Source organism: Dermacentor albipictus, chromosome 2, assembly GCF_038994185.2.
Source record: "Dermacentor albipictus isolate Rhodes 1998 colony chromosome 2, USDA_Dalb.pri_finalv2, whole genome shotgun sequence".
NCBI lineage: Eukaryota > Metazoa > Arthropoda > Arachnida > Ixodida > Ixodidae > Dermacentor > Dermacentor albipictus.
In genome coordinates, this window is record NC_091822.1 from 105,457,574 (window position 1) to 105,478,949 (window position 21,376).

The window sequence follows — 21,376 nt, forward strand, 5'->3', positions numbered from 1 at the left end:
CTATTTTTTTTCTCGTGTTGTGCCACGTGACGTATTTTGTGCGCATGCCCATTTCGTTTGTTTTGATCACGTGGTGATCGGCACAACCCAGCGCTAGCTCAATCATCCCGACCACGTGGACGAGCGTTTTGTTGAAGTTTGTCGTCTTACTGAAATATTATACGAGAAACTTCGCCGATATGACAGGTAGATCACATACGATTAAAGTTAAGTCGATCTTCAATTAGTGGCGGACTTACGATCTGGTCGAAGTAACTTTTTCTTCCTGTCGGTTGCGACGTCCAGCTTGAACATTCCCGGTGACACACACGGCTCGTCCTTCAGCGACATGAAGCGAAAACGAGGTAAGCCAGTCTCAATATATGCTGCAGACGCTTTGATAGACGCAGCGGTAGAGATAACTTGATGTGCCATAGCGATGTTAATTTGCAGAACAACAACCCGAGCCGAAGCTCACAGTAGAACGGATCCTGGCCCAGTTCAAATCGGAGTCTGGCGAAAATGCTGGGGCACCGTTCGATCTCCCTGTCGACGTCACAGTGGAAAAGCTTCAACTACTCTGCAACGCCTTTTTGGAACGTGTAAGTTCATCGAGAAAAGTTTCAGCTAATGGCATCATCGCAAGGCACCCTGTACGCGCGACAATCGCGGCTACCCAAGTTGCCGCTTGCGGCAGTACATCGGCCGCGAGTCTGATTTTGATGATCATCTGCTTTAAACAAACGAGTCCTGATTTACTGCGGCGCATAATGCAGAGTCGCTCATCCCGTTGTCACGACAGTTATAGTTGGCTGTCCCGACGAGAGCGTTTAGTTTTGTTTATTGGCGTGAAAAGTGAACCTGTGCCTGAAAATTACAATTTCTTTCACAAAGGAGGAGAAGGTGCCATACCTATTTTTCGTGGATGGTGTTGAGATCCGGGAGTCATTGGCCAAGACCCTGCTTGCAAAGACCGAGCCGCTAGAACCGGAGAAGATCGTGGAAATCGTGTATGCACCGCAGGCGTTATTCAAGGTGCAGGCAGTTACCCGCTGCACTGCCTCTATTCCTGGACACGAAGAAGCAGTGCTCGTGACAGCGTTCAGTCCCGATGGAAGGTGAGGCCCATGTCAAAGTTTGGATCGCCTGTGTTACTGAGCTGCAAGACTGTAACTCGTGTGTACTTTACAGACATTTAATTGAATGTTTGCGGTCTTTTCATTAATGAAATGTATCTGCAGGCTGGGACAATGAATGTGGTAGGAGCTGTTGGCAGAGTTGTGTATTAATGCTGAAAGCAGTCGGTTGAAATTAGACAAGCATTGAGCAACCAAGAAGGATTATTAGAATTCATCCATTGTTTCGAAGTCATTCCGACTTCTTCATCAGGGATGGCTTCGAAAAGGCACAGCAGCTTTTAATTGTTGCCATGGCAGAAGTTTTCTAGGGAACCATTGCCAAGAGCAAACTAAAAATCTCCCTAAACTACTTAGGTAGCTCATAAATGATCTCCGTAGCCAGTGCAGTAACATGGACAAACACTGCAACACATTGGGCCACAATATTAACATTGAGTGCCACTGCCCTCAACACTGAGAGGAACCTGTGGGAATGGCTGTGCCTTGAATGGGGGCAACTAACCTCTGGTTTCTGCATAAGCATGTACACGCTTTGTTATGTGACATCATAACTGGAACTCATATGATATGAATGATCACTGGAGGATTAGTGCTATTTTATGCTCAAATCGGCATGCTGGTGTTGATTGCTGTTTTTGTTTCTAGAAGTAAAGGGAATCAGATGTGGATCTCATCAAGAGAAATTTAAACTTCTCTGTTTGTGTTTTTATATTACCTAGATACTTTAGTCTTAAATCGTTTAATATAGCAGAAGCAAGAAAACCCAAAAATGGAAGGTGTTGCTACTAGTGTTGGAAAGCATCTCAAGTTTCTTCTTGAAGCACACATTTAGACTAGCAAATACTGTTACCAGCTATGTTACTTAATGTTGTGCTGAAATGGTATTGCTATATGCCACCATTTGTTGAATATAGTCTGTGTTGGACTATCACTTTTATGACTGGGGACATAAAAAAGATGTACGATATTTGCACATTTCTACCAGACCACCAATCGTAATGCGCACATCAAGAAATGAAACCTGAGTTGTCGCGTACCTGATTGAAATGATTTTATGGTTATGGACCATACAAAGGCACACAGACATTCACATAGCTGAACCTAGAGGCTAGTCACTATTGGAGTCTGACGAAACCTCTTTTTCGCTGTATACTGACCACAAAAGTCTTGTTCAGCTTAATTTAATATTAGAGATGCCACACTTCTTGAAGGCTTATCATCAGTGGGAGGGCATTTCACGCACCATGAACCCACCTTGTGATCTCTCCGAGTGCCGCTTTATTCAGATGACCCATTCGATGGTGGTGTGGCTAGCTACTTTACCTTGTATTGAGCATTTCTTTTAGTAAGCATCAGTTTTTTTTTTTATTTTGAGTAGAGTTATTAATGATTGTAACACCTATGCAAATTTCAATGCACCTCTTATTGAGAAAAAAAGAAAACTCAACCTTTTATTGAAAAAAAGGTGCGCATTAGAATCGTGCAAACATGTTAGTATTGTGGCATTTGTACAAATGGTTGAATTCACTGGGATTACACAGTGTTGTTTTGTCTCATACTTGGGCACATTATTTGTCAATAGACACTTGGCAAGTGGCTCTGGTGACACAACTGTGCGATTCTGGGACCTCAATACACAGACTCCACATCATACCTGCAAAGGTACGTGCAGGCTTCCATCTGCTACAAAATGCATGCTTTCTCGAATCATGGCTTTGTGTCGACTCATTCTTCCTCTTAGCACACAAGAACTGGGTTCTCTGTGTCACATGGGCCCCGGACGGAAAGAAGCTGGCATCTGGATGCAAAAATGGCCAGGTTTGTGGAATGTTTCACACATAACGGATGGTCCCTTACAAAAAGGACCACCTAGCATTTGGTACTCAAGCAGCAATTACTGAAGCATGACCTCACTATCTTTTATTTATATTTTCTTATTTTTCGAGGGAACTTACTGCAAGGCGTAAGGGGTATAAAAATAAAGTAAAATAAAGACTTCCAACTCTGCATTGTGCAAAAACTGCATCAATGTCTCTCCAAAGTTATTGTCTGTCACCCGTTGGTTGTAGTTTGTAGGTAGGACTGGCTTCAGTCCAGCCTTTCTTAATATCTTTAGTCTGGTTGCCCGCATTCCAGGGCACATCCAAAGCAGGTGTCGAGAATCTGACATAGCCACAGCAGCTGAGCACTTCAAGAACATTCCGTGGTCGTCTTTTGTCAATCCCCAAGCACAGGCAACTGATAGTGTAAGGGTCACTCCAGCTTGAAGCCTCTGAAGAGGTACTTTCTGTGCCCGGGTAATGTTATGGGGAAGGAAGCAAACACATGGGGGAATCAAAACACATCTGTCCTGTAAAAGGTTAGGTTTCAGTGCTTGGTGGAAAGCGCGGGGATTCGACGAAAGGGATACAGATGTCTCAGATGAGGCAGGCATTCGAGCCAGTTCGTTTGCCATGTGGTTGAAATTTTCCAACCATGCCCACGTACCCGCTGCACCTCAATACTAAGATTCGAAGACTTGCGGAGTCGGTAGATTCCTTGACAGAATAGTAGCGTTTTTGTACCATGCTTGAAATCCTTTCACTTGTTGGTCCTTCAAATTGTTAAAAGCTTGTGTGGTATTTCTTTGCACAGATATTTCTTTGGGATCCAGAGTCTGGAAAGCAACTGGGACGACCCCTGGCTGGTCACAAAAAGTGGATAACTTGCCTCTGCTGGGAGCCTTTGCACCTGTGAGGCCTACCACTGACTTTCTCTCTGTTCTTGTTCCTAATTGGCAGGCAAAATGCAGACCCACCCATGTTTTTAGGCTTAGGTGCACATTTAAGAGCCCCAGGTGGTCAAAATCAAATCAAGTTTATTTTTCCATAAGGAAATGGAGGGAGGCCTGAAAAAAAAAAAAAAACAGAACTAGTTTACCTGAAGGTTCAGGCCTGGGTCATCATCATCAATCCGTGGTCCACAATAGTGCCTCTAATAGTCCCTGGCGTTGCTTTCGGGCAGTAAACTCTGTGCATCAATAAATAAGTCAGTCAGTCACTAAAACTGCCACGGAAAAAGCGCAGCACACAGGGAGAAGAGGGCAGTGGTTGCGCTCTGTGTTTGCCAACTCGGGATGTTTGTTCTTGAGATCACAGCGACCAAAAGATATCAAGATTCTGAACTGAGTACATGCATGAGCCAATGCTGCTTTTTTTAAAAAAAGACACACACATGCAAGAAGAGACATCCTCGCAGTTGTCATTGCTAAATTATGCGTGTTGCATTGGTGTTATTTATTTTTGGATGCAAGTTTGTGCAGTGCCATTTTAAAAGCAATGGGAGATGGAAGTGTGAAATTTTGACATGCAAAGCTTCAATTGTGGTTATGCTTAAGGACAGAAGTGCATTTCATCATAGGCTGCGTGGCATCGTCATAAATGTGCAGCGCAGCATGTTCTTAACTGCTAGTTGCTGTACCCTGGTTGTCTCATTTACACAGTCTGAGGTTTTAACTGTGAAATGAGTTATAGAAATTGGTATGCGTGCATAAATATTTTTTTTTTTTACACAATTAAAAATACAAGCAAATGCAAGGAAAAGTGTATTCCTTGGCTCTTTTGTGTTTCAGTTGCTCAGTGATAAAACATGCTTCAATTTAGTTAGGATCATGCACCCACATGTGTGTGGCTAAAGCCTTCATCTCAAGACTACCTTGGTGCCAGTGCTTCTATGCTGCTGTACCTTTCAAACTCTATCTTGGAGCGCTGTGAAGAGATGACCCCTTTTTGTTGCCTGTCGGCACACTTGGATGCATGTGCTGCCACACAGCAGACAGTGAAGTGAGGTAGTTGTTACGAGGTTCTTTGGTGTTATGGGTGTCGCTGCCTAAGGAAGACCTGAGTGCAAATGTGAGTGTGACTTCAGAATGTAGTACAGAAAAAAAAACTATTGCGCCATAAAGCACACAGGAAACAGGAACAAGAGTAAATCTAGCCTACTGGCACACAGTAATAACGCAGAACAAGAAAGTCATTATGAGTTCATTCAAGATTCTCATAGAATATAATGCAAAGTGTGGCAGGAGATGGGTTAGAAAGATTGGTCAGCAGTGGCACAGAAGGTGGTGACTAGCGATGGGTGGAGTTCTACGTGGTTCGGCGGTCAGAGCAGATGAAACGTGGTGATTCATCTGCTTGTAGTGCAGCTCATAGTGTTTCTTAGTCACCCGCAAGCGAACACCGTGTAGTCATGTCAGGCACACTACTTCCAGTGGAGGCAACATAGAGGAGGTTGCAGTTTCCACGGAGGTAATCTGCCTTGGCTCAGTTGGTGCCACATAGTTTGGGCCCGGAGCCTGACAGCTTTCTCCAGCACCCAATGCAGCGGCAGTGTTTCCCACATCACCCCGCTTGGTTCATCTCGTCTCACTCCTCCTGCTCCATGCTTTCTTTCTTTTCTTCTGTTGTGAGAGACTGTGTCAGTGTATCAGTGCCGGTAGTGTTCTTGTTATTTTGAGTGTCCGCTCGGCTTGTGTCACACATGTCATGTTGTAGTCTTCTTCATTAAGCCATTCCTGTATGCATTCAGTGGGTGTCTATTGTCATTCTCTTAATTTCTCCACCAATTGGCATCTCACCCAAAACTACCACACTTCACCCATGACAGTAAAATATAGAACAGCCTCCGAGATCAAAACCCATGCAACATGCGACTTCTCAGTTGTCTGCCGTGAAATGATACATGCTAGTACAAAGTTTGCTCCGTTGAGCATGTGACGCAACAGAAATGAGTCCCATGTAGCATGGCAATTAAGCAACTGGCAGAGTAATCTAGAAATGTTGCTTGGTGCCATACTTGATTGTAAGGGAACGAGTGAAAAAAAAATTCAATGTTAGTCTTTTTATAAAACTGTCTTTCTGCTGTTAGCTTTATTATCTGGAACACTCGCTTTTATGAAAATCTAATAGCATGAAGTTCTAAACAGTAAGAGTTCGGACTGACAATGTTGTGGTGCACTTCCTCAAAATGTGCTGCATTACGAGGCTGTGACCTTGTTTGGCTTGATTTTCATTTTTGCCTTGACCAGAAAGCCCGAAATGAAATTCTCGACCATGCAGGAATGCAGAATGCCGTGCGCTGGCCAGCAGTAGCAAAGATGGCACTGTGCGCATCTGGGATACAACGCTAGCACAGACGAGGTTAACGCTGTCTGGCCATGTCCAGTCGGTGACCTGCGTTCGCTGGGGCGGCACAGGGCTGATCTACACTGCTTCCCAGGACTGCACAATCAAAGTCTGGAGGGCTGACACTGTGAGTGCTTCAGATTTGGGGCACATTCATACTGGCCATTCAAAGAGGTCATGTAACCAAGTTGGTTTGCAAATGGTTGCTTTGGTCATAAAGTGACCTTTCTGGGTCAGTCGCTCATTGTGCAATTTTTCAGTTCTGCGACTGGAGTCGCAAAGCTGCTGAACCAATCAGTGATACAGGAGCAGAACGTTCGAACACGCTGATGGTTATTTGATATGGCGATGGCGGGTGTGTTGATGGGCAGGTCACACTTTGCCACTTTGAACATTAGTCATAGTGAGTAGCTCCTTGATCGCCAGTCATGGTTGGTTGCATTACCACTGTCGATCGCTGGTTTGAACATGCCTTTATTGATGTCAAGCATGCCATTTACGAAACTCTGCCTTGATCTTTTACTGTTAGCACAGTCCTTCTATACTTTCCTTTCGGTCACAAAACTTCCCCGAAAGTTTCATATAGGGACAAAAGGTGGCATCAGAGGCACTGGCGTAAGTAGAAGGGAAACAATCTGCCACGCTAGGTGGCGGGGTTGCACGATCATGCAAATCTTTCACGAGGAAAGGCGCCTCTTCCACATTTATTTCAGCACTTTTACAGAGTGAACATGCAACAGAAAGTTTTGGCAAAATAATTTAATGTGCAATGCGTTTGTGCTTAAGTTCTACACAGCACTGTTGTATGATTGACATAGCAACCTCCCCCTAGTAGCCTTCCTAGCAGAAACTGTTTCGGTCGGCTGTCTCTGTTTGCACTTTGCCTAGTTAGTTGGTTAGATAAGTTAGTTATATTTGGCTAGTCATTTTTTAGTTTAGTTAGGTTAGTTTAGTTATCACCAAGCTTGGTTAGTTAATTAGCTTTGTTCACTAGGTTAGTTTGGTTCACTTAGTCAGGTTTGGTATTAGTGAGTTTAGTTCATTAGCTAGTTTAGTTAGTTATTATTTACATGATTTGTTAATTAGTAAGTTTAGCCTTCTAATTATACACTTAGTAATGTTATTTAGGTGCCCTTGTAACTTGACCGACATGCAGGGTCACAACAAATGTTAGGAATTGTCACTGTCATAAAGCATGCTGTCACTTCATGAAGAGGACAGTGTAAAAACTAAAACATGAGCTACTAAAAGCAGCAATGCAGGCTTTTTACATGCAATTAAAGTGCCAGATGAAATTGCTCCGTAACTGGCTTTTAATGATGGAGTAGTCCCACGTATACCTTTCAGATTATGAAATGGGCCGCTGTTATAAATGTAGGTGTACCTTGAAAACAAACGTGTCGTCGTAGTTTTTTAGAAATTGTTTGCATTAAAATTTTTCGACACTGTACAGAAGCAGGGCGGCAATTTCCATGTTATTCCAACAATATTCACACTCCACTAACGGCAGTCGACCCTTGCACAAAAGCGGGCGTACACACAGAACGGCTGTGGCGTCTGTTAGACGTCTTCTTCAGTGCGCTTTACTTGTGCCAGCGCCGCAGTGCATCCACTGTAGGCATTATATGAAGCGCTCCCATAGCATTACGGAGGAGTTTCATAACCAGATGAATAGTATTGAAGGCCCTAGCGTTAATCTGCAAGGAGTAGTTAACTGATGCTCTACAAGTAAGCCTTTAAGGTACTGTAGGTGACTAGGATTGTCATCTGTGAGGACAGTGTCCACCAGCCTCACCTGTGCTTGAAAGTACCCAGCTAGTTATTGTTCCATGGTGCAGTAAAAGCTAGTTAATTCGAATTGTACAAAATTCGAACAAACGAAAGTCAGAGAAAAAATTCACCAACGATTATGATCTTCCCTAGTGCGAATGAGCGCGCACACTACGTCACATTGGTGAGAACAACAAGTTCGACGCACTGGTGCAGCCAACGTAACCGGACACGGCGAACACGTTCCGACGTCGAGATGGCTCTTGCTCCATCTGCACATTCATCGTGCCGACTGCACCGACCCACAACGCATTGCAGAAAGAAAAAAAGAGGTGGCTACGCCGCTTCAGCAACAGTCGCAGACAGCCATTCAGAGCAGTGCATGGGTTGGGGATCATTCTGCGCATGCTCCAAAGAGACCAGATGATGGCGTGCACTTCGAAGGGGACAGCATAATGCAAGCGGCATAGCATGACTGGTCACAAGTGTGACCTTCTCGGAGCCCAAGGAGGTCAGACTAAAAACGCGCCTTTCCGCCGCCGCTCGCCACAAGAGCAGGCGCCTTAAAATGCACTCGCGAAACGCACCGCAACCTGCTGTGACATTGCTCTCCATTGTAATCTTGTTGCTAAACACTGCCGAGTTCTACAATACTTATAGGTGGCATCTAAACACATATCCCAGCGATGCTTTCCTTTGAGTAACAGCCACGAATCTTAAAGGCTATATGCTTTTTGGTACTGCGAGCACTAATAAACATCACGGGTGCCATGTAATGTGGAAAAAGAAAAAAGAAATGCGCAGCACCGCATCTGCATTTTTATCTTGGAGGTCTTGAGAGAGGGAGGAAAGCGACCTGAAACACCGGCGTTGCCATGCCTGGTCAGGTTCAAATGCGTCTCTCCAGTCATGCCCAAACAAAGGGCTGCAGATGGAAAGAGCAACACTTTGTGACCCTGTGACCCGCAAGGCGACACCAGAGTCACCAACGTGCTCCCATGCACTAGCACACTCTCCATCCACGATGGCATGGAGTTCGAATTATCGGTGGCGGTGCAGGTTTCAGTGTGAATTAATGGGATGCGTTACATATCACTTTCAACACATTATTGGATGGGCTGTGGCAACTACTTTGAATGAACCAACATTTCGATTTAACGAGTTGTGAATCGACAAGCTTTTACTGTAATTCCATTGGTAGCAATTGCACGCTGGGTTGCAGAGGACAGAGAGAGGTAATGTTTAATGGGGGAGAAAACAGAAAGGTTGTCCGGAGAAGAGTGTGTCTGGCCTAAAGTAAAGGGCAGAGTATAGACAGTTCCAGACAAGATGTTGTATTGTTACGACAGCTGCAGTTGTCGCACAAGCGCCCTCATTTGGGATGTCCCTCTAAAATTTTTGGTCCATTGCTGTTGAGAATGGCATGTTTTGCAGCCGGGCGGCACGTAAGCATCTGCACACTCATTCTGGTGTGTTCTTGCAGGGATGGTGAGCGTATTGTTGGCCGACAAAGGATTTGGGTAGCTTTTGCACAAGCAAGATTACATGAGAAATAAAAGAAGTGTGCTGATGCCATCTTTTTCTTTATAAGCATATTTTGCATTTGAGGCTCATGGCACTCTTGCGAAATCCAGTACAACACACACACTGCCTTTTATTCCCCTTTTGTGCACTGTAGGGTATCCTGTGCAGGACGTTACATTGCCATGGGCACTGGGTCAACGTGCTGGCTTTGAACACGGACTACGTAATGCGTACAGGGGCATTCAATCCACGCAAGCAGCAAGGCATCTCCACCTGTTCAAGAGGTGACACCTGCTTTACTTCTTGCTCTAAATATGTGTAGGGCATGAAATGGGTTAAATATGTACGCTCTGAGGCATGTGCATGAACCAAAAAGTACCTGGTGGTGTTGGTTGAAATGTCATTGTTTTAATACTGTTGTATCTTAATTTATACCTTTGTCGCATGCGTATCTTCAACAACCATTGATGCCTGTGGCCATTGATACAAAAGCAACCACTGAGAGAACAACTGTTGTCCTAGCTCACGCAGTGGAGCCAATGCAGCTGACAGATTTGAGTGGTGATTTATTTAAGTGCTCACTGAAATTGTGCAGGTGACGGGGCTGCTAGGTCCTATGAAATCTTGCAGGAATGCTTGAAACATTGCGCTGCCGGTTGCTGTGTCAGTGGAGTTCTTTATTTCTGGAATAATCCTTTCTTTCTTTTTTTGCGACACAGAGGAGCTTCAGCGCCGTGCTGAGCAGCGCTATAAGGAGGCTCGAGGCAGTGAGCCTGAGAGGCTGGCCTCGGGCTCGGACGATTTCACGCTGGCCCTCTGGCTGCCAGAGACCAGCAAGAAGCCTGCAGCACACATGACAGGCCACCAGAGGGTGGTCAATGATGTTCGCTTCTCCCCCGACATGAGGCTTCTGGCCAGTGCCTCTTTCGACAAGTCCCTAAAACTTTGGGATGGCCGAACGGGCAAGTGAGTTGCTCTTATTCTAAGGAGGGAACCGGCTTGTTGCAGCTTCGTTAGCAGGATGCTAGCATAGACTACCATCACTGCCTCACTGCGAGTCACTTTTACGCACTTGCCTTTGTGCCACACACACCCACACAGCACGCCTTCGTTGCATTGCCCCCCCCCCCCCCCCCACAAAAAAAAGGTGCAAGCCATTTCGCCACATTTGCCTTTGTTGCGTCGCCGGCCTTGTGCAATCCTCTCCTGTCTCCCTTCCAACCACTCGCCGACTTTGAGGGGTGGAAAGGAGATCGGAAGTGTGACGCAGGCATGCCGTGCAGGGTACATGTCACATAAATGGGTGTGGCCAAGCAGCTTGCTTTTTTTTTTTTAGGTTTGTGCAAGCAGTAGATTTTAAGTTAAAAATGAATTCGAAGCAAATAATGATTCTGGAGGAATATTTTCGAATCGAAGATCGAATGGTTGCCGTTCAAAAAGCTTGACCGCAAAGTAGCACGCAACATAATTATTGGATACATGCAATTATTAACCCCACAAAGCCCAACATATAATTTCTGATAAGCAGAATTTGATGCCTGAAAAATCTGGCTCAGTGTGGTAAAGCCAATGTACAGCCCATGCTAACCTTTTTGATAGTCTGGAGGGAGTGTTCAGTTGTGAATAATTCAGTAAATGAATTGCTAATTAGGTGCACTAAATAATTTTACTCAATTATAATTTCACTGTTTTCTTCATACCAATGTACGCTCCATTACCAGAAATATATGTGAGCAAGTTTTTTAAGTTTTCTTTGATATGGAATGGTGTTCAAGCTCTGTGGAATTAAGTGTTGACTATTTTGTGAGAATGAGACTACAAATAATTCAAGTATGACTTATTTATTGAAACACTGGGTTTCTTTTTTCGAGGGAAGTTTGAGAAATACTTCCAAACTGAATTTTTCACGCTGTCGTTAGAGTCCATCTTGCTGACCAACTGAGCTTCCATTATTTTGACAGCGGTGATGTCATTCACTCATCTTATTGCTTTCTTTCAGAAGGTTATAGTTTAACATTTTTAAAACAGTTATTATGAGTTTTCTCACAAAAAAAATGTTTCTACGAAATTATGAAGGTTATGAGAAATTTTTAAAGGTATTTATTTTTATTCGAAACTTGTTTTTCATAGTGTCTGGACGTGGCAGTGGTGAGAAAAGTGTGCGGGCAACTAGGGCGCTAAGATTGGCCAAGATGGCACCAGCGTATCTGAAGCTCGTTGCTCGGTTTCTTTTGTCCATTGTTTAACGGAATTCATAAAGTGACTACAATTAATATATTTGCAAGCTCCCACCATAATATTTATACAGTTTTGCCGAGTGTGTGAGTCTATTTTTAGTTGAGAAATCATGCCTTGCTGATTACAGTCAATGTCCGGATTTTTCGGACTCCCTAGGGGGAGTCTGGGAAATCGGACAACAACGGGTTTTTGCGTTAGAAATTTCAGACCTTGACTCTGTGGGGTACCATGGTGGTGCCGTGAAGGCCTCCGAATTATTGGGCATGTCCGAAAAATCGGGCATGCAAAAAATGGGTCGTTGACTATTAGACAGTAAACAAACTTGCGACCGTAAGTTTGCCAACACTTCGAAAAGCACGAATATTACAGCTGCTCTCGAGGCAAATATCCAATAGCATAATATTCGAAACTACTATTTGAAAAGCTGAATATTCGCACAACACAACTTTTTTTTTTTTCCTGGATATTGCATTCTTTTTACTTTCGGTACAGACCAAGTAGCGAGATTTAGTTATTATAGCCAGTAACGCAGCCATGAGAACATTGTTGTAAGTGGTTTATTTTGCCATAGAACACACAAAATTTCATAGCGCCAAGGCTGCTCATTGTTAAATCTGAGTATTCTTAAAACCAGTAATGCTAAAAACAAAGGTTATGGCTAAGCAAAAGATGACACAGTGAAACACAAACAACATACGTGTTTGTGTCTCACTTCGTCCTCATCTGCTTAGTGCCGTAACCTTTGTTTTTAAGTCATGAACCAACTAGTTCAGTAATAAGCAATGCTATAAGTGGCTTCAATTGTACTACTTTCAGGGTGTCTACCAACCGGGAAAACCGGGAATTTTGAGTAGTCTGGAAAAACTCTGGGAGAAATCAGGGAATTTGTGCTTCTAAAAGGGAAAATTAGCTGTAAATTTATTGAAAGCGGTAATGCTGGCTCGAGTAACAGACAGCAATCATAACGAGTCGTCTTTGACGGCCTTTCGTTGGCTGGAGGAGTTACCAGTGTACAGTCAACGACCGACTTTCCGGATGCCCGATAATTCGGACGGTTTTGCGGCACCACCACGTACCCCATAGAGTCACTGTATCAGAACGTCTGAAATTTTGCATGCAAGAATCCTTCGCCGTCCGATTTTCCGGACTTTTTGCCGTGACGGCAGGTTGCTTCTTTGTAAAGGTCGTGCACCGAACCACTCACAATAGAATCGGGACAGAATTATTCCTTTGTTATACTGGTCAAGTTCTTGTAACCGCACTCGTTGTAGAGGTGTTCAAGTGTACTTACTAAATTCAGGTCACCAACACATCATCAGCCAGCTTTACTACTCAACAAGCTTTACTACTAAAAGTACTCCTACATTGTTTTTTTCTACAAGGTTCCTGGCTGCACTGCGTGGTCACGTCAGCTGTGTCTACCAGCTTGCCTGGTCAGCCGACAGTCGGCTTTTGGTCAGTGGCAGCTCAGATTCCACGCTCAAGCTTTGGGATGTGTCAACTGGAAAGCTCACAGGAGACCTCCCAGGACATGCTGATGAGGTACGAGACCCAGTCATCTCAACAGCCAAATCGTTAACTTCAGGTTTTCATTAGTACAGATTAACTTGAGTTCTGTGATAAGATTAAAGGAATATACTGGTATTGACATTTCTGACTTGCTCTCAATGAAGGTCCAAGCCCTCTAAGCCATGAAAAAATATTGGACAGCAGTAGAGCATGCTAAATAATTTACTATAATACTACTTGTTTCTATGAACGAATTTCAGTTTCGGTTCCGAGAAGATGGATGTGTCATGACATCATAATACATTGGCTCGCTCAATTCCTGCAACTGGCATGTGCAAGTGCAGTCAGAAAAAACATGCACAGCACTCTTGCTCATTTTCTCGTGAGCAATGTCACAACACCTTGCCTTATTGCTGCATGATTTCAACAAATTTTGCTGTGTCTTGTGACATCATGATAACTAGGATGACGCCAGGTCAGGCATTTGGAGACCAACTTTAGTATCAAATTAAACTCTATTATCAGTGTTTTCCAACCTTCATACTCGCTAGATGCCATCCTTTCAAGCACAAGAAGCCTCTGGTCACCTGAGCTAATCATAACGAATCTTTGTTAACGTGAGCTCTAGGATGAAACTCTAAGAGCTTTTGATTCATTTGCCGTAGATTTGATGCACTTTTGGCAACACAGACAGATGTTCACAGTTTGTGTAAAAGCAAGGCCACTGCCCTTGTTTCACATTAGTATTTCGTGCCAAATTTTGTTTCTCCTGTCACGTTTGATTGATTTTTCTGCTACATTGCGCCCTACACAGTTTTGCTTGGAGCCGACTGGCTAGCACTGCGGGTGCATTGAAGCCGCTTCCTAAGGCTAGCAAACATTATTTTATGACAATTCAAACTGTTTTTTCAGATGGCAGTATGCAGCACATTACTAATGTAAGTGCCTCGGTTGGCTGTTGTTACCTGTATAGCAAATAATATGAATGTGAGAATCTGGAAGGTCAGGGCAATGAAGTACGTAGTGGCTTTTCGAAGTTTTTGAAACATTTGTTTTGCTGGTTTCAAACAAGATGAGCAATTCAGATTTTGGCTGTGGTGTACGCCAGAAGTGTTTGTCCTGCTCACTTCCCCATGGCTTAAGTCTCTCACGTCAATGCTTGAACTACAGACACAAAAGTCTTTTTTTCTACTGCAGTGAGTAGCTATTGATTCAGCAGACATGATGCAGAACCTTGTTTGCTCAGTAACGTTCAGTTTAGAAGGGCACTGAGGGTACAACAAGATCATTGGCCCCCTTAGCAAACACAGCAGATAGTCATGTGTTGTTACAAATTATTGAAGCCCACAGAATGCGTCCACTCAACATAAGCTACAGACTCCATATAAGCCCAACTTGTAAATTTATTAAGGGGTCTTCAGCAAGTCAAGCTCACCTTCTGTTTGACATGAAGCAGACGCTGCAAAGAAAGAGAGGATATGTGTCATGCTTTGAAGTGACAGACGCAACACAACTTTGACCCCTTGACCCGTTTGGTAGATAAGGAATAAATAAAACTGGCTGAAATAGGGCTTATGTCAAGAAGCCTGCAACCCTTGCTTGCCTGCCTTGCTTTAAACACCACTGAATTCCACCTCCAACACCCCCAGTGCTGCCCGAATGTAATCAATGCTCGCTTACGTCGCAGCGCACCTCCCTCGTTGTGTTGAGAGCTGCCTGCACAGCCTGTAACATCAAATTAAACATGTTTTACCGATTGTTTGCGATTTATACTTGGTTAATTGTTTCCATGTGTGTAGGAGGTGTCATATATTGAACTATGCAGATACTATTTCTACATTGAAATTTTGTACCATATGTTCCTTTGAATGATACAGACCAGCTTACGGTGTCCACAGCAGCATCGTGATCACTTTTTCTGTTTCTGGTTCACAGGTGTACGCTGTCGACTGGAGCCCAGATGGATCGCAGGTTGTTAGTGGAGGCAAGGACAAGGTGCTGCGGCTGTGAGTCTCAACTTCTACAATTTGTTATCGACGTCAGGGGCACATGATTTAAAACTAGGGCTGGGTGAATATTCAAATACTACACAATAAATCTACAATGACAACACATGTACATACCGGGGGGTGGGGGGGGTAAACAAATCATGAATAAGCATTAACAAAAAAGTATATACAATCAAGCCCACTTATAACAACATTCAAGTGTCACGAAAATTCTGTTGTTATAACCGATAATTGTTATAACCGAGTTGCATGAAAAAAAAAATCAAAATGGGGGATGGCGCAGCTGTTTCGAAAAATACTATAATTGTGGGAAGGCCAGTTCTCCCCAGCACCTTCCTCCATTCGGCTTCTGATTGTGTTGACTTGTTTAACTCTGCTTCGTGCGCGCTCTGATCGCATGTTTTTAACAAGCCACTGCTGTCGGTGTTCAAGAATGGCACTGCTATACAATCGAACCTCGATATATCGAACAGTGCGGTGATTGCGAAATAGTTCGATATAGCCATCATTTGATATATAAAATCACATTAAAATATGTGTCAGAAACTTCTGCAAATCAGTCGGTGAACCAAGGGCGCGATCGGGGATCATTGTTCGGAACGCGCGTTCGGTTCCAACGCATGCAATTGGCCTAGGCCACCCTGACTTTGTCAGCTGTGCGAAGTTGGGGCGGCCTAGGCCAAACACGCGTGGTCCGAACAATGATCCCCGATCGCGCCCCAATTGTGGCGCAAGTAATAGGCACTTGAAGCTTCACACAAAGTATTTATTTATTTGGCTGAAAGTACTGCAGCAGTATAGCCTGTTTGTTATTGGCAGCTGCATGCTTAAACATGGAGTTCTCAACGTAGTCTAAACCATTCACAAGCGATAGGCCAGTGCTGTCTATTGCGCCATAGTAGCGGTGTAGAAGGGCCAAAGCAGCTACAGCACCAAGTTGAGTCGGGATAGGGGCAATATCAGCGCTTGCGGGATCAACCTTGGTAGCATCTTCGTTTGGCCGCTACTTCTGCGATCTTCAAGTCCGTCATTAAGCATTTTGAAACACTGTCAGTAACAAAGTATTAAGTGGCATCTGCCAAGGCATCTATAAGTGAGCCAAGTGAGCGCGCGCTGTCGCGAGTATTTGTGGATGCAAACCGCCAATCCTCGTGAGGCACAGCAAGCGTAGAGCGCAGCACCGAGGAGGAGTCAGTGCGGCAAATGCAATGCATTGTTGACATTGTTGAACTAGCCAAGCCGCTGCCGCATGCGTACGCCACTACATTCAAATGGCGCCGAGGGCACCATTTGTGTGCAGCTATAGTGCGTAGCAGCCTAGAACGCCCATTGCGCCAACACTACCTTTGAGGGTGTTGTGGGAAAGCTCGCCGCCTGTCAACAGAATGCACATGGTCTGGGGTGACGGAGTTCGATATATCCATTCTACGTCTGACCCCATTCTGAATAAAAAATTAAGAATGCGTGTGATTTTCCAGGTGATATAAAAAGTGTTTGATATGCACAATAATTTGATATATCCGTGTTCGATATATCAAGGTTTGACCGTAACAACTGCAAAGAAGGGTCACGGGCAGCAAGTGACATATGAACTCTGCCAAGGCATCGCTTTAGTGGCCCCAAAAGGCGCCTTTTAAAATATGCAAGATTGTTGCCACGGCAGCATCTCAGCTTGAGAAATCCAGAATAAATGCTGGGACGAGATCACCACAAGCATCTCGCCACATATTTCCCACCGGCCTGCACAAGAAAAGCGCATGTCTGTCAGCCTTGCTTGCTTTACGAGAAGCTTGCCAGCATCCTTCTCCAATGCATCCAGGTGCTCCACATAGTGAAGCGATAGGTCCCTCGTGAAAACAAGCTCATGCAGGACTGAATCATCTACAGGGCCGCCCGCAGGAACAATGTTGGGGAAGCTGCCCTACTGTGTCAGTGCTGCCGTCACTGTCGCTATCCAATGGAATTACATTTACTACGACGATCGGCTCATCGGTCACGAGCACTTAGTTTCCAAATCTATAGCAGTGCACTTCCTTTTCATCGGCCACATCATGCATCTTCTATTTCGGCAGCGAGTGAAACGAGGTTGAGAAACCATGTGGCCAAAAATGACTTCGACACAATGAACAAAGACAAGCATGAGTGACCTACCTATAACTCGTTAGCAGAATTGTGCAGAATGAGGCCCCAGCGAGCAATCTGGGAGTAGTGGCGGCAGCATTGTCAGCGGAGTTGGCACGGTCCATTCGTGTTTCGGAGCGTGGCGCGGTGCAGAGCTGTGGGTGCAGCCCATTCATGTTCGGAGGAGTGCAAGGGGGACGACAGAGATGCGCACGAGGCAGCCGTGCATCTCTCATGGAGAGAAGCACGCGGCGGCTGTTGGAGTGGCGGCCAATCGTGCAACGGCTCGCATTTCACTTTTTCTTTTTTCTTTACAAGGATTTCGCATTTCTTACCTTTCAGCGTGTACACCCAGCAGCCACACTTTATCAGTATAACCGATAATGCGGCATAGTGACATTGTAGTAAGCAGGTTATTGCTCCATAGAAAACATTATAAGATGATGGTGAAGCAGCTTTTCATTGTTATAACTGATATACTGTTAAAACCAGTATCATTATAAATGGGTTCAACTGTATATACAACATATATTTTGCAAAAACTTTTTCAGTAATATGGGTAAAATCCCAGGCAGGAAACTGGGCATGGGCTTCACAGCAAACCACCTAAGGCTTCGTTTGGAATATATATATACAGCCCTCATCATAGGTGAACCATTTGCTCTACATTACATGTGACACCACTTCAGTCTGATATCATGCATGGGCCTCTCTGAGTCATGTGCCAAACTTCTTCCTCGTCCAGTGTTACTGCTCTCAACCAACAAATGGCGCTTGCTGCCTGTCATTCAGTGTTAGCCAAATAGATTTAGGCAGAAACTTCGTACGCAACACTGTAACTCAGCAATAAAGCTTATTTGTGTGTGGTATGTTGCCTGTAAGCCTACATGACAGCCTGCGATTTTTTTCCTTGTAGTCCGTCAGTTAGTGGTTCTGGCAGTCGTCATGTAGCAATTTTATTTATCACAGCCTGTAATGTCTTCCTTTCAATAAGCTCTTTTACATGCGTCTACAGTACACAAATTCTTCAGCAGCTCTTTTTTCGGCTACTATTTATTCTGTCTTCAGAAGCCATTCTTTCCTAAAAAGCTTGTTTCCAACCAGGCTGTTCATGCATTTTTTTTTTTTTTTACATTTATTGGCTTCATGTCTAATACTGATCCTTTGTCCCCAATAGCTGTGCTACTTGCACTAGTCAGTACAGGCGTGGTGCCTAACAATACTGAAATAAATGCTCCTGCTGTAAATATACATGCTTCTGTATGAGACTATTGAATATTTGATACTTGATATTCATATCCAAAAGTTGATGTTTGCCCGCTTTTATTTAAAATTAACTATGCAAAGAAAGCCTGCGTGTTTGTGCCTGAGTAAAGCTTTCTTTCTCGGTAGAACTTGGCAGATTTACCCTTCTTAATGCAAATACATTGTGCAGTTTAATTGTCACACAAATTTAAAGCAGGTAGTGAAACCCACATTGAGCACCAAAGTGCAGTGTGACATAGTATAGAGGTTTATAAATCAGGGGACACAAGCACCTTGAAAGTGAACTGACAAGGCTAGTTAGACTAAGACATGCTTTTGGAAAACAGTAGGTGTTGAACACACCGGTACCATCTTCCATTCCTCAATCTCGCAGCAGAATTTCACAATGCGTGTTGACGTCATCCCCCTCTGGGAAGTGAAGGCCAATCACAATGCACTTACATGCTGCATGAAGATGCCAAAATTTCTACCCTTTGGGATTGTTTTGGGTTGGCTTTATTCGCAACCTACTTCGTTTGCTTCAAGTTAACGGAGGCCTTTGGTATGTAAATTAACTGTTTTTAATTAAAATGTATTTCTCTTAGCTTTAGTTTTATATATCAAATGCAAACGCCACCGTGACTAAATGTTGACGGCGCTGCCAGCGCACATAGGTCTTGTGTTTGGCGACGCAAACCTATAATGCTTTTCTGCTTGGGTACCCAAGCGCTAGGGAAGCCCTCGTGCCCGCTTGTGCAGCATAATCTAAAGCTCTCTAGTATTCACCAATACTGCAGCACTTGAGTATCGCTTTCTTTTCCGCCATATGTTGTTATTTAGTTGTCTCTGTACGATCAGCTGACCGAGAACTTGTGACTGGCACATGATTTTATGAACACAACGCAGTGATTCGTCCAAGGGTAAAATACAGTTTTTATTCAATAAATTTGGCGCCACTGAAATATGATAAAACACATTATAAAAATTGTACTGTACATTGTGTTCAAGAAGAAATAAAAGTATTTACCTGACTTCATTTCCAAAATGTTTTTTCAATGTGGGCATCTGTAAATAATTTGGCAACCACAAGTGTGCCTCATTGCTTGGGCATAATGGCCTGTTGTCAGTATGCTTCATTATTTTTTTTTCTTTTTTCAGATGGCGTAAGTAAGACTGACTGCTTGGCGCAAGATGGCACCCAGTGAAAAAACTTCCCGAAGGTTTGCACGATCTATAAAACGTAAAAATATACACATATATATATAAACGCAATAAAAAAATGTGACGTGTGAACAAGAGGAAGGAGCTGTGACCTTGTCGCCTATCACATTCATCGTGCATATACAAGTGTATTTTTGGCCACCGGTGGCTGAAAAATGTGCACTCGTGCTGCGACAGCTTCACTCATCCAGTGCCTCGACCACCGACGACGTGAAGGAGAACTGCATCTCGTCACTTTCGGCAGCTTCGCTGCCCTCATCTTGGCTGCTGCAAAGTGGCAGACAAGAAAAAGTTTGTTAAAGTACTACCAACACCTACTTTTGAAGTTGTAGAAACTATACCACACGCTTCTCACACACAAAGGGGTGACACCCAACAAGTACTGTAGAACCTCGTTGATACGATGCCGTTATATTCGTTTTCCTGGCACCAACGTTGGCAATCGTTGGCAAAAAATGACAATAGAGTTACGCTCATTTTTTTACCGTTTCACACGTTCCCGTAAAACACGATTTTTCAGCAGCAACGTTCAGTGCGTCGCCACACTGCGATCGTATGATATGTTTTCTGGCCACTAGATCGCATGTAAACAAATATATGCACGGGGCACCCATGATCGAGAACAGTATACAGCTGCCTGCCGCAGCAGCTTCACCGCAATACTCACCCACCCATCTCACGTAAAAATGCCAGCGCCCTCAGTTTCTTATTTCGGCGCCAGAAAATCTTCTCTAGGGTCGTCGCACGCGGCATTCACAGCTATCACCGCCAATTCTATTGAGATAGAATCTTCGCCTGTCTCACAGTGCATGGTGCTGTTGGAAGCATAGTGCGCGCTTCTAATAGGTGATAACCAAAACACGATGCCATTCCCTGCTGCAGACTGCGATTGTATACATTTTCCGGCCGTTACATATATCCCATGCGAGTAAGAAAAGGCACGAGAACAAGAACAGCACGTAGCCACCCGTCTCATGTGGAAACTATGGTGTGCACAGTTTCTTACTTCAGTACCACCAAATCTCCGGCCGGGTCGTCATACGCCGCATTCACAGCTATCGCCGCCAAACCTATTGCGATATGCGTCTTCACCTATCTGTTTTACAGTGCATGGTGCGTAGTGCCACTCGTAGCATACTGCACACTCTTACTAGGCAATAATCCAAGCACACCGCCATTCCCTGCTGCAGGCGGCACGATGTGGGCATCACATTTCGCTTCGGCGCCACCCGGCGTCGCCCACCAGCTTGATTTCATTTCGGTTTCCTGTCGCCCTCTTAAAACACCACGTAATAGGAAAACAACAAAAACGCGTCTCGGGCTGCCAGATCACCACCAGCTAGACGCAACGCTCCACATTACGTAGTTGTTTGAGTCTGTCAAATTTTTTTAGTTACTTTGGATCATACACTTTCACGGTTAGTATGATTTTTGTGCGTTTTTTTTTTTCCAAGAC

The 21,376-nt window shown here is 44.2% G+C and overlaps 2 protein-coding genes across 7 annotated transcripts in view; one reads left to right on the plus strand and one right to left on the minus strand.

Annotated features, from left to right (window-relative positions):
* The first annotated feature begins 71 nt into the window (after positions 1 to 71).
* On the plus strand, positions 72 to 20,004 carry Nle (notchless protein homolog 1). The gene is made up of 13 exons (XM_065453394.1): positions 72 to 186; positions 286 to 344; positions 433 to 581; positions 874 to 1,097; positions 2,701 to 2,780; positions 2,860 to 2,936; positions 3,753 to 3,850; positions 6,218 to 6,410; positions 9,732 to 9,861; positions 10,297 to 10,543; positions 13,198 to 13,357; positions 15,260 to 15,330; positions 19,858 to 20,004. The coding sequence occupies exons 2-13, from the start codon at positions 329 to 331 to the stop codon at positions 19,868 to 19,870; spliced, it is 1,458 nt and encodes a 485-aa protein (XP_065309466.1). The 5' UTR covers positions 72 to 186; positions 286 to 328; the 3' UTR covers positions 19,871 to 20,004.
* LOC135919512 (citron Rho-interacting kinase-like) overlaps positions 19,613 to 21,376 on the minus strand; it is a 134,292-nt gene continuing 132,528 nt past the window's right edge. For 5 of the 6 annotated variants that reach the window (XM_065453387.1, XM_065453390.1, XM_065453388.1 and 2 more), the window contains one exon: positions 19,613 to 20,187. In XM_065453387.1, coding sequence (XP_065309459.1) covers positions 20,100 to 20,187 — 88 coding nt within the window. In that variant the 3' untranslated portion in view covers positions 19,613 to 20,099. The remainder of the gene's footprint in view (positions 20,188 to 21,376) is intronic. The other variant, XM_065453386.1, reaches the window with a different exon arrangement.